The 14,396-nt window shown below is 39.2% G+C and overlaps 1 protein-coding gene across 6 annotated transcripts in view; it reads left to right on the top strand.

Annotated features, from left to right (window-relative positions):
• Window positions 1-4,046: 4,046 nt before the first annotated feature.
• rptor (regulatory associated protein of MTOR, complex 1) overlaps window positions 4,047-14,396 on the top strand; it is a 389,484-nt gene continuing 379,134 nt past the window's right edge. For 3 of the 6 annotated variants that reach the window (XM_077199050.1, XM_077199052.1, XM_077199048.1), the window contains exons 1-2: window positions 4,047-4,454; window positions 11,335-11,509. In XM_077199050.1, coding sequence (XP_077055165.1) covers window positions 11,342-11,509 — 168 coding nt within the window. In that variant the 5' untranslated portion in view covers window positions 4,047-4,454; window positions 11,335-11,341. The remainder of the gene's footprint in view (window positions 4,455-11,334; window positions 11,510-14,396) is intronic. The other 3 variants (XM_077199053.1, XM_077199051.1, XM_077199049.1) reach the window with 1 other exon arrangement.

Raw genomic sequence — 14,396 nt, 5'->3', positions numbered from 1 at the left:
TCTTTATTGGATTTATCTGGCTAGCCGTAAAAACAGCTTTTGTGTGCAGGCAAGCGGGCATATGAACCGGCTTGTTGACTGCTAAATACACTGGAACAGACACATTGCATGGAACTGGACGAGCGAAATGTTTTGGTGAAAAACTGGCCGCAGCGGGATTTGAACACCGTCGCTTTCCTAGAGAGGCTAGGAAGGCTTTGAGACCTCAGGCTTGATTTCGATCCTCGGCCGGGGCCCGCGCTGAGGGGGGCGGCGTCCGGTAGAGCGAGAGCGCGGTCTCTGTTCTCGGGCCTGGCGGCGTTGAGAAGCGGCGGCGGCGGGTGGTGCAGGCTGCGGCTGGGAGCTCCGGGCAGGCGGCTGTTTAGAGCGACGTGTTGCGGAACTAGAGCGCTTCGGGAGGAAGTGCTTCATAGCCTGTGATGTCTTTTGAACCTCTTGGAATCTGTCCGCGAAATCTTTGACGGCAGATCCGAAAAGGCCAGTTGACGAAATGGGCGCGTCGAGAAATACAGCGCGCTCCGCTTCAGCCATTTCAGACAGCGTCAACCACAGATGTCTCTCAGCCACGGTGAGAGAGGCCACGTTCCGGCCAATGGCCTGTGCAGCTGATTTCATAGCGCGTAGAGCCAGGTCTGTAGCGCTCCGAAAATCCACAACGCTGATCGATTCAGCGCCTTCCTTCCTGAGGGGCGTCAGTGGCTCAGTGGTTCATGTAGGTTGTCTACAAACCGAAAGGGTGGTGGTTCAATCCCCGGTTCCACCTGACCAAGTGTCGAGGTGTCCATGAGCAAGACACCTAACCCCAACTGCTCCCGACGAGCTGGGTGGCGCCTTGCATGGCTGACACCGCCGTCGGTGTATGAATGTGTGTATGAATGGGTGAATGTGAGGCAAATATGTAAAAGCGCTTTGGTGGCCATTCGGTCTGTGAAAGCGCTATATAAATGCAGTCCATTTACCATTTTTACCATTTCCTCGTGAAGTTCAGGAAGAAAAGGGGCGGGTCTGGACTGTGACGGCGCTTGGTCCTTTTTGAGGAAGCATCCGTCCAGTCGGTTGCGCGCGGGCTGCGCGGGCGCCTACCGGTCGAGGCCGAGGTTGCCGACGGCTTGAGAGAGCAGACGCATCAGCTCGGACTCGATGCCGGCCCGTTTCCCAGCAGGCTCGCGGATAGCAGGGGGGAGGTCCACAGAGCTCGCCCAATCCTCACTATCTGATGCCAGGACCTCGGCTGTTTCGTCAACCACGATGGCGGAAGCGGCGGCGGACGGCAGCTGCTGTCCGTCAGTGAGGGACTCGAGCGATGCCGGCGAAGCTTTGGCGGGCAGGAGAAGGCTCGGGGCCGCGCTGTGCACGGCGCTTTTTACGGCGCGGAGCTGGAGCGGGCTGAAATGCAGGCTCTGAGAAAGATGCCAGGCGAGTCCTCAGAGTCACCATAGGCAGTAGCTCACAGTGATGGCATTCGCCGTCGACGAGAGCGAGAGCCGCATGATCCTCACCCAGGCAGGAAACGCAGATGACATGGCGATCCTCTTCACTGAGTGTGGCTCGACACGAGCCGCAGGACCTATGCATCTTGAGAAAGACGCTGCTCTTTCAGGAGGGAGAGAAACAGTGAAAAAAGTGTGTGTCGCAGCAGCGAACAAACACACACACTTGTAATGGAAAGGATATGACGCCGGAAAGCGTAGCAGGTACGGCGGCTAAAGGCGGCGATGCCAGCGACTTCAGATTCAAGGCTCGTCCTGCTGTATGGCTTTCCTCAGACGGCGCGGCTTCTCACTCCGGATCCAGCGATGCAGATGCTTCGCTGAAGAGATGAAAATCAGTTTGTATCAGCCTATTGATCTGTATTTATAGGCCAAGGCCACGCCTATTCTGGCGGGACGTGACGTATATGGGCGCGAAGTGCCCCATTGGGTGTCATGTCTCGCAGGGCCTCTGTCGATAGGCTGCTGCTTTTGCCACAGGTCAGCCAATAGGCACGCAAGCTGCCTTGCCTATGTCTGCATGCTGTCGCAAAGCGTTTTACATTGATTAAAAATTAAGGATAATTTTTGGCTTCAATATCTCGTGGAAAAGAGGTTTTCCCCATAGCGTAAGATATTACGCAGTACGAGAGATACTCTCGTAAGAGAACAATAGTTATTGGGACTTGGTAACACAAAATAATTTACATTTACATTTATTCATTTAGCTGACGCTTTTATCCAAAGCGACTTACAATTGCTATATTTCAGAGGTCGCACGCCGCTGGAGCAAATAGGGGTTAAGTGTCTTGCTCAGGGACACATTGGTGTCTCACAGTGGATTCGAACCCGGGTCTCTCACACCAGAGGCATGCTTCTTATCCACTGCGCCATCACCACCCCAATTTTATTTGTAATAGGCTATTATTTAGTTTTAAGTACTTGGGCTGGGCTTTTTTTTATTTTTTATTTTTTTATTGAATGCCAGTCACATACAAATAATAAACATGGCAATAATCCATCATGTAGCTTAAAAATATTAAACAAATATAGATTACAACAAATAGGAAAAGAAAATGTACAGTATAATTTATAAAATAATAATAAAAGTGAAAAGAAAGAAAAAAGAAAGACGATAATATTAACAGAAAAATAACAGGTGTGAGATCATCATATAAATAGCATAAAAGCTTCACATAGAGACCTAGTGCATTTTGCTTTACTATAATATATTTGAACCCAAGTAGTAACTCAATATAATTTTTCATATCTATCTGAAATAACAAAAAGTTGGGGTTTCCTTTAGCCCATTTTTGTTTATCTATATGGTATTTCCCCACAATCAAACAAAGATTAACAAAAAAGGCCACATTTGGTGGTAATCTTTGTCTATTCAAATAAAAAAACACATATTTTTCAGGAAAGTCAAATTTAATCCCTAAGCATTTACAAAGAAAACATTCCAAATATACCCAAAACATTTAGCTATAAATGCATTTAAAAAATAAGTGGACAACATTTTCTTTCTCAGTGCCACAGAAATCACATTTAACATCTACATCAGAACGAAACCTAAGGAAAAGAGTTTTAACAGGGTACACCAGATGAAGTATTTTAAAATGTACTTCTCTTACCTTATGCAATATTTTTTAGGCAGCAACCATGCATATTTCCATTTTTTCCAGCTTTTTGTTTCTTCAAGGGCAATATTGTAATGCTTCACTTAATTTTTAAATGCAATAAAATATGTTTTTTCCCCCTGAAAATTTGCTTTTATGAATGTGAAATCTAGCCATCAAAATGAATAATAATAATAATAATAATAATAATAATAATAATAATAATAATAATAATAATAATAATAATATAAGTGTGGGTTGTCTATCCTTGGAGTTTACAATAATACCTAGTAGAACATCTTTCCACGGTAATGTAACATTTTCATCAACATTTCCAACAATGTAATCAAGGGCAGTGCCAAAATAAATGATCAGCTGCCTTCTACTTGCAAAAGGTACAACTTTCATCATTATCTTTTTAAAACTTGGTTAAATAATGTTTAGCAGGGTATATTCTGTGAAGGAGTTTGAAAGATACTCCTTTAACCTTGTTTGTTAAGAGACAGCGATTGGGCAGAAACCAAAAGTTTTTCCAGTCAACATCACTCACTAACTGACTCAATATGCAATAACAGGTGGTCTCGAAACAACATCCTGGCAAAGGGCTCTTATTAATCTGTTATAATTATAATGACAGGAGAAACATATTTTACCTACAATGGAGTGATTTGGTGAAAAGGGTAGGGAATTGCTGGTAATCTAATCCTTTTTGCTGTTTAAATAACATGTATATTTTAGAAGAAATTGCTCCAATGACAATTGCAAATCCCTTGGTTGGTGGTATAGGAATATTATATTTGGAAATGAATTCTTTATAAGTAAAAAGAAGGCCATCTGATTGAAATAATTGGTCAACCAAAATAATATTATTTCGAAACCAATTTTCAAGGCTTGGGTCTTCCACCCAACGAGTGGTGACGTGTTTGTTGACGTCCTCAGATGTAGCCTCGCCCCCGATATGCGCGGTGCATTCTGGGTCCACCCCAAGATGGCGGCGCCCTTGCGCAAGTGTTGAGAAACAGTCTCACCTGGAGAAGTCTTATTAAAATTAACCGCAGTTTCACAGTGTTGATCCATCATCGAGGATAACAGAAAGTGCACGGAAAGAGACCCTCGGATTAAGGTATCGAGCTCCTGTCGTGGCTCACGCAGTGTTTGAGGATGATGATGGGCCGCTGCGCCTGACCCAGAACCAAAAGCAAAGCCAGCGCAGATCCCCCTGCAAAAACGCCTTGACCCAGCGCCTTCAGATCCTCCACAGGCTGTGGACACTGCCGTTTAAGTTTTTGACGGGAGTGATCTGTGTTATCGTCCGCAGACGCAGCGGATCTCCAGCTCGAGCTTTGGAAAACTCTCCTGAGCAGAGGTGCGAGCACAATTCACAAAACCACATAGTTTCCCATAAACAATTCACCATGGTGCAATAATATCATAGTTGCTATAGAAAAAACTATTGTACTTATTATCCGCCACTTTAATCAATAAAGCAAAGTGACCCCTTTTCTGTACTGTATAGAGGAGAGAACCAATGTTTTTTGTGCTTTTTACAGTGTAGCTAGCTATAACGGCAGTAAATATGGTATTAAGGTAATATTTATCATGTTTTTTTCTTTTTGTATGATTAGTACGGTGACCCCGGGAGGGAACATATTCTGTTCACTTAGTTTTGTCGTGGCTTCGACATACAAACTCGTGGGAACGTGATATGTCGTGGCCACGAGATATTAATAAGTGGGAACGCAATGTAAATTCGTGGACTCGAGATCCTCTGTTGAGAGAACGACATATTCTCTTGGCCACGAGTTAAATATGTAAACTACCTGTGTGACTATAGCAACCTGGAATTATCAGAAATGGATAGGCCTATAATAATGTTTATTTTAAATTAAGAAAAAGCTAATTAAGAAATAATTAAGAATTCTTAATTAAGAAATTATTATATTAACTTAGTCTATTATATTGCTCGCAATGTTGCCTATAGACAGCATTCGAATGAAGTTTATCATCAATAAATATTTAAAGAATATGTTGTGTACATTTTTATTCATCTTTTAAATCCATTCACCGAATCTAATTTTTTTATTTAATATTTTTATTGTGCTATTATTATTATTATTATTGGTTACATTTTTTATTTATTGTTATGTATTTGCTTTATTTTCTCCTTCATTTCCTGTATCTCTTTAACTTTCTGAATATTATGTTACTTAAAGTATATATTTTGTAAATACTGTTAATGCCCTAGCAATAAAGTTGTGACTTTATACCTGTATTTCTGTGGTCCTAGGTTACACAAGTAGCCTATGTGACGATAAATGACCGGCTGTTTTCATTTGTAGCCCCTCTTGCTGTGACAGCATTCAAATGAAGTTTGTATAATTTGTTATTAGTATGGGCTATATGTTAATAGATCATTTAAGCTAGGCTACATTGTAGATAGGAGAGTTCTATTTCATTTATTTGATATAGAATCTTAATCTTTTGTAACATTATAAATGTCTTTACTGTAACTTTTGATCAATTTAATGCATTGAAAAAAAAGAAAAATCGTACTGACCCCAAACTTTTGACCGTTGGTGTATTAGCCTATAGTATTATATTATTATAGAAAAGTTTCTATTTCAGAGAAATGGTGTTCTTTTGAGCTTTCTATTCATCAAAGAATCCTGAAAAAAATTGTACATAACTGTTTTCAACATTGATAATAATATTAAACGTTTCTTGAGCAGCAAATCAACATATTAGAATGATTTCTGAAGGGTTCATGTGACACTGAAGCTTTAGTAATGATGCTGAAAATTCAGCTTTGCATCACAGGAATAAATTACTTTTTAAAATGTATTCAAATGGAATTTTAAATCGTCATAATATATATATATATATATTTTTTTTAAATCAAATAAATGCAGCCTTGGTGAGCATAAGACACTTCTTTTAAAACATAAAAAATCTTACCGATCCCAAACTTTTGAACGACAGTGTATATATAGGCCTATTCATTTCATCCTTAAGTCTTTTAAATCCATTCACTGGCTATCTTAATTTGGTTTATTATATATACTTTTCCGTTTGATCTCATTATCTCAAAATTAATGTTATGTATTATCTAATAGCCAACAATAGCCAACCATATAGCTAATGTTTTGTACTGTAAATGCCCAACAGTCATGCCAATAAAACTTTGAGTATTTCTGGCGCGCAGGAATATACGGGAAGTTCTGTTTATGGGAATTTAACATATTTCATTTTATTTAGGTTTGATAGGCATAATAATAATAATAATAAATAAAGACACAATCAGTGCATGGATTTAAAAGGCTGTGAGATGGGATGGATAAATAGATTTATAATATTTTATGTTCTTACATATTCTTTTATCATTTATTAATAACAAACTTCATTTAAATGCTGTCTATAGGCAACGCCACGTGCAATATAATAGGCTATTATATATTTAATATAATAATTTCTTAATTCCACCCTTATTTTGTCATTCTTAATTAAAAATGAATATTATTATAGGCCTATCCATTTCTGATAATTCCAGGTTGCTATGGTCTCACAGGTCGTTACGCATTTAAAATAGAAAAATATGTCGTTCTCTCAACATAGGATCTTTAGGCCACGATCTATTACTTTCCCATGATTTAATATGATGTTCCCACAAATTAATATCTCGTGGCCAAAATGTATTGTCACGTTCCCACTAGGCTTGGGCGGTATCCAAATTTTGATACCGTCAAACCTCCTCCCTATTTTACCGGGGTATACGGTATTACCGTGACTAATTAAAAATTATGACTTAAGGCTCAGACAGCGTCACCAAACAGTTGGCTTGTGCCTACACCGTTCAGAAACTGAAAACCCGATCGGGCAAAAAATAACAAAAATAAAAATCAAGGCCAACATGTGCACGTTGTGTCTGATCCCGGCTGACTGCTTTAAATGTAATTATGAGCCGGAGCCCTATTTAGACTCGACTATTTTTAATACGTGGGCCGTTATAATATGGTGGCGCCAAATAATTTTTTAACCCAGGTGCTGAGGGCGTGGTAGATATAAATACTATTTATAAATGAGCAAAAATGGGACACTTAATAATATTTAATTATTTTAATTATGACAATTAAAGTGTTCATTTTATTAATTAATTTAAATTAAATTAACAAGCAACAAGCAAGAAGTGCATTTGTAAATCCAGTGACACGCGTCCATTGATTTTTAGGGGCCAAGCACCGAAGGTGCGGAGGCACCTATTGTATCTGTTCCGGTTCTTATTAGGGGCCAAGCACCGAAGGTGCGGAGGCACCTATTGTATCTGTTCCGGTTCTTATTATTATTATTATTAGGGGCCAAGCACCGAAGGTGCGGAGGCACCTATTGTATCTGTTCCGGTTCATATTATTATTATTATTATTAGGGGCCAAGCACCGAAGGTGCGGAGGCACCTATTGTATCTGTTCTGGTTCTTATTATTAGGGGCCAAGCACCGAAGGTGCGGAGGCACCTATTGTATCTGTTCCGGTTCTTATTATTATTAGGGGCCAAGCACCGAAGGTGCGGAGGCACCTATTGTATCTGTTCCGGTTCTTATTATTAGGGGCCAAGCACCGAAGGTGCGGAGGCACCTATTGTATCTGTTCCGGTTCTTATTATTATTATTAGGGGCCAAGCACCGAAGGTGCGGAGGCACCTATTGTATCTGTTCCGGTTCTTATTATTATTATTAGGGGCCAAGCACCGAAGGTGCGGAGGCACCTATTGTATCTGTTCCGGTTCTTATTATTAGGGGCCAAGCACCGAAGGTGCGGAGGCACCTATTGTATCTGTTCCGGTTCTTATTATTATTATTAGGGGCCAAGCACCGAAGGTGCGGAGGCACCTATTGTATCTGTTCCGGTTCTTATTCTTCTTCTTCTTCTTCTTCTTCTTCTTCTTCTTCCGACTGGGCGTCTATGGCAGCCCCTAGAACCGTGTCCGGGAAAGTTGTTCCGGTTTGACATTCTGATAGAGGACAGTCCCAACAGTAATTGCACCAATTTTGGTGTCTCTAACTCATTGCCTCTAGCGCCACCACCTGTCCAAAGTTTCACTTTTATTATGCTAATAACTTTTGAACCGTTGAGCATGACCTGAGGCTACATGCTGCGTTTCGGCGCAGCGCCACCTACTGGTCCGGAGATATGAAAAACGGCTATTTTTGCTCATAACTTCTGAACGGTTTGTCCAAAAATCATAAAAGTGGTCTCTGTAGATTCAGGGCGTAATGCCGAGTCGACTGATATCGAATTTTCCCAGATCGGCCATTTTGGCTGTCGGCCATTTTGAATTATGTGCTAAAATGCTGTATTTTTGGAACGCATGAACGAATTGTTACGAAACTCGGTATGGGTCATCGGTACGATGCCCTGAAGGAGCCTGAGAAGTTTCGAAACAGCGCCACCTAGTGGTAAAATTTATTTTTCAAATGCTTATAACTCTGGCTGTGGTTGACTTATTTTCACGGGAGTCATCTCGTTGAGGTCCTGAATCCTTGCCGAGTCCACAGATACCAAACATGCTAGGTTTCAACTTACGGTTTGTGTAGCGTTGTGATTTAGCGCTTAAAAAACATTTGCCGATATCTTCGAAACCGCTAGTCCGATCGAGACGAAACCACCGTCAGAAGTTTGGAACCATAGCTTGTTAACTATATGTGAGAGCCCAAATGCCAAAATATTGATGGTAAGGGGTAGTAAAATCAAATCAAAGTCACGTGTCAGTCATTTTTGATGCTTTTTTTTCATATAAATGTCTAAAACTCCGAAGCGAATTTTAGCGCAATCCTAAAGCGTCTTTGACGCAGCGCAAGTTCCCTCGAAAGGGAACCCAATATACCTTAAGATTATTACTTGTGACTTTAGAACCAAATATATGGATATGAGAACATATGCATAAAACTAAATTAAACAACAATTTAAAACAAAACAAATTTTTTTTGGCACATCACTGTGATGAATGGCATCAAACTACCACAAGCAACTAGCTGGCTCAGTCAGCGCAGCTTTTCCAGAGTGGCTGCATGAGCTCTGAGGACAACACAGCGGAGCGGCAACTTCTTACAATGCTCACATTCAGCCCCCGCAAAGGCTGATAGAGCATGCTCCTCTCCCAAACACAACAGTATTAACACAGAGCGCCTGTAATATATAGCCGTGTAAATTGAATACGGCCACTCGCCCCAAGACCAAACAATACCAATCTTATCTGTTTTCGGCCGCCCTCAACCAGCACTGGCCTTGGCCAAGGGCACTGTTGGATCAACAACTACCCGCGGAAGAGCACTGCAGTGAGCCGCTCTTGCGTTCCTTGCCCGACTCCCCAGACACCTGGTGATTGTTGACTCTGTCTGGGACCTGATCTAGGTTGTCTCCATGGCAACTTGCTGTGTATTGCTATGACAATCCTGCGGACTAAGGCAACTAGATTCTGATGCCAGGCATAGCGACTCTCCAGGCCTACACATACATGAACTCTTACACATACACATGATTAAAACTGACAACTAATGAAAATCCCAAATTAGACTCACCGACTACAACAATGACATGCGTTTCATGTTTATTCTGATATCTCCAGTTCCGCTCACAAATCTTTAAACTCTTTTCATGTAATTTTGATGTTAAATTGTATCATGTTTCAAATCAATCATGTATCAAAATAAAACTGATATAGACCCCAATGTATTTGTATTTAAATAGTATATGCTGTTAAACATCATATTAAGCAGTGCATACATTTTTGAATGAAAAGTGTTTCTGTTGCTACATGTAAACATCTAAAATGTCTGTTGATTTGACAAATATCGCATCTAATTCACTTCATCTGTGATAAAGAAAGCTTTTTGCTAAGACCAGCACACCTGATGTCAAACACACCTAATGTGTTTCTGGAATATGTGGCATGTTCAGAGATCGATCTCTGGAGCATCTGAAAACTCTGGTATGTGTTTCTATTAGGGCTGGGTAAAAATATCGATTCATCAATGCATTGCAATTATTTGTTTCTCAATTCAATATCGATTCATCAAATCCTATGAAAAGATTCAGCCCTCCGGCCAGTGGCGGCGCTGTGGGCAACACTCTAGTGAGAGTGTCAGCGTTGTACAAGACACGCTTTACCAAAACAGCAAGATGACGGACAGTAGCTGCACTCCGTTCAAGCCTGCACCACCAACCAGGGACGTCGTTAGGCCTATTTTAGGGGGGCTGAAGCTACCCCAAAATGTTCCTAAGCCCCCCTGAATGATAATAAGAACAACAATAAGTCTCCGGGAGTCTCCCGCATATTGATAGCGGCTCCCTGGTGTACGCAAATTAGTTAAAATCTCCCGAAAGCTCCAAACCGCGTAGCGCGCGCACGACATAGGAAAAGTCCTTGCGTGTGTGCAAATGTGCGCGCGTGTGCCTCACGAAGCGCTTTTTTTATGAGTATGCACATTTTGTGTTTCTGTTTACATTTCTTTTATAACTTGAATGTATAGGAAGAAAGAAATATACTTTCTATTACAGTTACATGCACTTTAGAGGTGTTAATAAAGCACCTGTTTGTTACAGTTGTGGTTTGTATTCAACACATGTACAATATTGTACAGTTTGTTCAGCTAAATAAACGATGACAGGAAACATGCTGGGGTCAATTTGTTCTTAAACATGGGTAATACTGCACACATTATTTAAAAATATACTCAGGTACTTAATTACTTGTGTATTTACTAATTATTGAATCGATATCAAAGCTAATAAATCAATATCGAATCGAAGCCTCAAGAATCGAAATCGAATCGAATTGTGAAATTCCTAACAATACCCAGCCCTAGTTTCTATACCATCTAAAAATTCACTTTGTCGGTTTTTTAGAACTATCGTGGAAGTATGCACTCATCACTCACATTCACTCCTCGTTAGTTATGATTTGAGAGTAGGGTTTTGACCTGACCTGATGCTGACTTGGATTCTGATATTACTACTGAGCTTTGTTGAATTGGAATTGGTGTGAGATGAAGTTAACTATCATAAGAATTGGGAATTTTTTTTTACATTGACATAGTCTGGTGGCGCTCCAACTTGGTTCAATTAAATAATTCTGAATCAGAATTAACAAAATTTTAAATAATACACCACAACTCTTTGTCTCTCTACTTTCTACATTTTAAACCTGCAAATGTAGTCATATAATTGTATTTTTTCTATATGGTATTTTTCCAGATTCTTTATGAAAATGGATACTGAGCTGCTTAATTCCCCTGTGGTTGGTCTGGCGGAGGAGGAAGAGGTGGACATGACTGATTGGAACCTTCCACTGGCCTACATGAAGAAACGCCACACAGAGAAGATTGAGGGATCCAAAGCTTTGGCTCAGAGCTGGAGGATGAAAGACAGGGTGAGAGAGATTCCAAGTATCAGTTGGGTCATTCCATGTCAAAGCAACCAAATTTTAAAAACTTTCCTGGCTCAAATTTTTATTTTGTTTATATTCTTTTTCTGAAGAAAGACAAACAAATAGTGATGAAAGCCAAAATATTAAATTAATGGATGTATTATAGACACATTTGGCTTTTGACCACTAAAATGTGTACAATTGACCCATTTACTTATGGAGCTGCATCAAGATCTCCATATCTCTGGCATCTAACCATATAGGGCCTTTAAAATGAAGATAACAAAAGAAAAGTTTAAGAACGAGGATCTATAAAAGGATATTAAGATATCTTTAATACTTCTTGAGTTACAGGCATGCAAACTTGGGACAAAAAACACAAGAGGTTCCCATTTTTGAACGGTCCCCTTGTACATGCAATACAACGATTGATAAAGTAAATTGATTTAACTAATAGACCTACCAATGTACATGTGTAAAAATAAAATAATGATGCTGCCATCTTTCTAAAGTCATTTTTACCCCTCCAAATGTTTTGACTCCGAATCTCAGGTGGAAATTGTAATTTTGATCCCCCTCTACAAAACAGTGAATTACTCAGTAAATTTACATTCATGACATTGAATACTTTGACTTTCTTCTTCTTTTATGTTTGTACCAGAAGTTTTTTTTTTGGCTCTTTTTTTCCTCTCTGGTTGAGTTGACATGGAATTACCTAGTTAATAGCCCCCCCCCCAGACTTTTAGACTTTTACATATTTTAAAATGATCAGTACATCTGTAGGGGATTACTGATCATGTTTTTCTTGAGGCTTGATATCTGGTAAAATATCAATTACGAAAAAAGATTACCTGATGGAAGATAAACTGCAAGGCTTCCGTGATCCTTTAAAATCCTGAGAATATTTACACAGTGTGCTGCAAAAGCCGGTGTCTGGGAATCAATCTGAAGCATGGCAAGTTAAGGTAAATTCATCTGCAGCTTGAATTGATATATTTTTCCTCCATGTAAATGAGTGTGAATGTTTCTCCTCAGACTAGAGTTTTAAGGCAAATCTTTCTGTTTGTGTTTCCTCAGAGGAAGAACATTTTGGAGCTATATCCATATCTTACATGCTTAAAAACTGTGAGGAAAATTAAGACACCGTGATTTCCTCTGCAACTTATTAATATTTTTTATAGGATTTAGTGAAGAACCCAATGAAACCAGCAGTCTGAGTGAGAAGAGGGAGGCACAGATTAATTTTTAGTTATTGTCCAATAGTGTCACCATAGAAATATAAATGCATGCTATGACCTCTTTACATCAAGAGTGGAATGCACATGTGAAGCAAACTGCAGACTAAACGCCTGTTAACACCAGAAGAGAAACAAAGCTAAAAATACATATTGCTCTTACTTTAAATGTGCAATAAGCGATTTGAGATTTTTGACAATAACTGACAGCACATCTCCCATTTGAACAAAATAAGTAATAAAAAAGGTATTTCTCTTTAGATTAGATGAGAATAAACCAACTGTCTTTCCTCTTGAACTGCATAAAGGGGAGGGCAGAAAAGTGCAGGGCCATGTTTTTTAACCCTCTGGGGTTTTGGGGGTCCTTGAGGTGTTCTGACATGCTCTGACATTTGTGCTTTTTTCAGTTATTTATAAACTTGTTAATGGCAAAGGTGTATATTCACTCTATATAGCAAAAACGGGGATACCGTAATATGTGAGCAACATGTATGTATATGTTTGTATTTTTTAGAGAATAATGTTTATGCGTGGTTATTGAAAAAACTAAAACTTAAAGTGTCTGAAATAAGGCCACAAAACACATACTAAATATGTGTCAACAAGACTTTTGACTAATGAGTGTTGTTACCTAGAATTTTTGCTTCAAAATGATCTGAAAATTATCCTGCCTAATCATTTACACAAAACAATACATTGATTTAAATTTTATAAGACACCTTTTGTTTGGAAAGGCAATATGCGTGGATGCGTGTTCACACCTGAGAAGACAAAGGCCGGATAATGTGCCACATACATAATGAGCTGCATATTAATTAGCCCTTTCACACAGGTGTGTCACAGGATCCCAAAGAATGCAAGGACAAAAGAAATTATCTATATATACATATTTTACAATTAGAAATTGTAACCAATTACAACAACAATTACAATTTTACAATAATAATTTTAACAATATTTCAAGTGTATTTCTTTGTAAAAAGTATCCATTTTATCATACGTATTAAAAAAGGTAAGGATTCATTAGTTTGAATATTGGAACAAACACTATAATAACATCTTAGTTGATAATTCAATATATCTACTTTATTTTTGACAAAACATCATACTATAGTATATTTAACTATGAGCAGAAATTGGTGAACAAAAGCGTACCTATTTAATGTGACAGTAGTCTTTTTTTACAGTCAAAACTTTATAATCTATCCAAAACTAATCACAAAATCTTGTCTAAACATTCATATTTAGTCTGTAACATATTCTATATGACATATTAGCATATACATGTGAATTTGCAGTTTGTTGCTTATACAGACATTTTATTTCAACATATTTCAGTCTATTTTTACTCATCTTAGTAGGCTATAGCACTATAGTTTGGATGTGTTCATGTAAACATAACGTTTACTAATGTAGGTGCGAGAGTGAATGAACGGCACAGACACGCGCTGTATAACTGTAGTTAACAACAGCGCGCGCGCCTGTGCCGTTCATTCATCATTTAGCCTACACACAGACACGCAATTCATATTTAAACAGTCTTTTTGCGGTTTACAGTCAGACACTATTCAATATCGCGATTAGAACAAAGCACTTAAGAATAAATGACTTACTACATCAGCTGGATCCGTTGCTCCTCGAAATGAAACTACCAG

Source organism: Siphateles boraxobius, unplaced genomic scaffold (genome assembly GCF_051911475.1).
Source record: "Siphateles boraxobius isolate OS27281-9 unplaced genomic scaffold, OSU_SipBor_1 41, whole genome shotgun sequence".
NCBI classification, from domain to species: domain Eukaryota; kingdom Metazoa; phylum Chordata; class Actinopteri; order Cypriniformes; family Leuciscidae; genus Siphateles; species Siphateles boraxobius.
The sequence above is the reverse complement of the archived record's forward strand: the minus strand, read 5'-3'. Positions and strand labels throughout refer to the sequence as shown.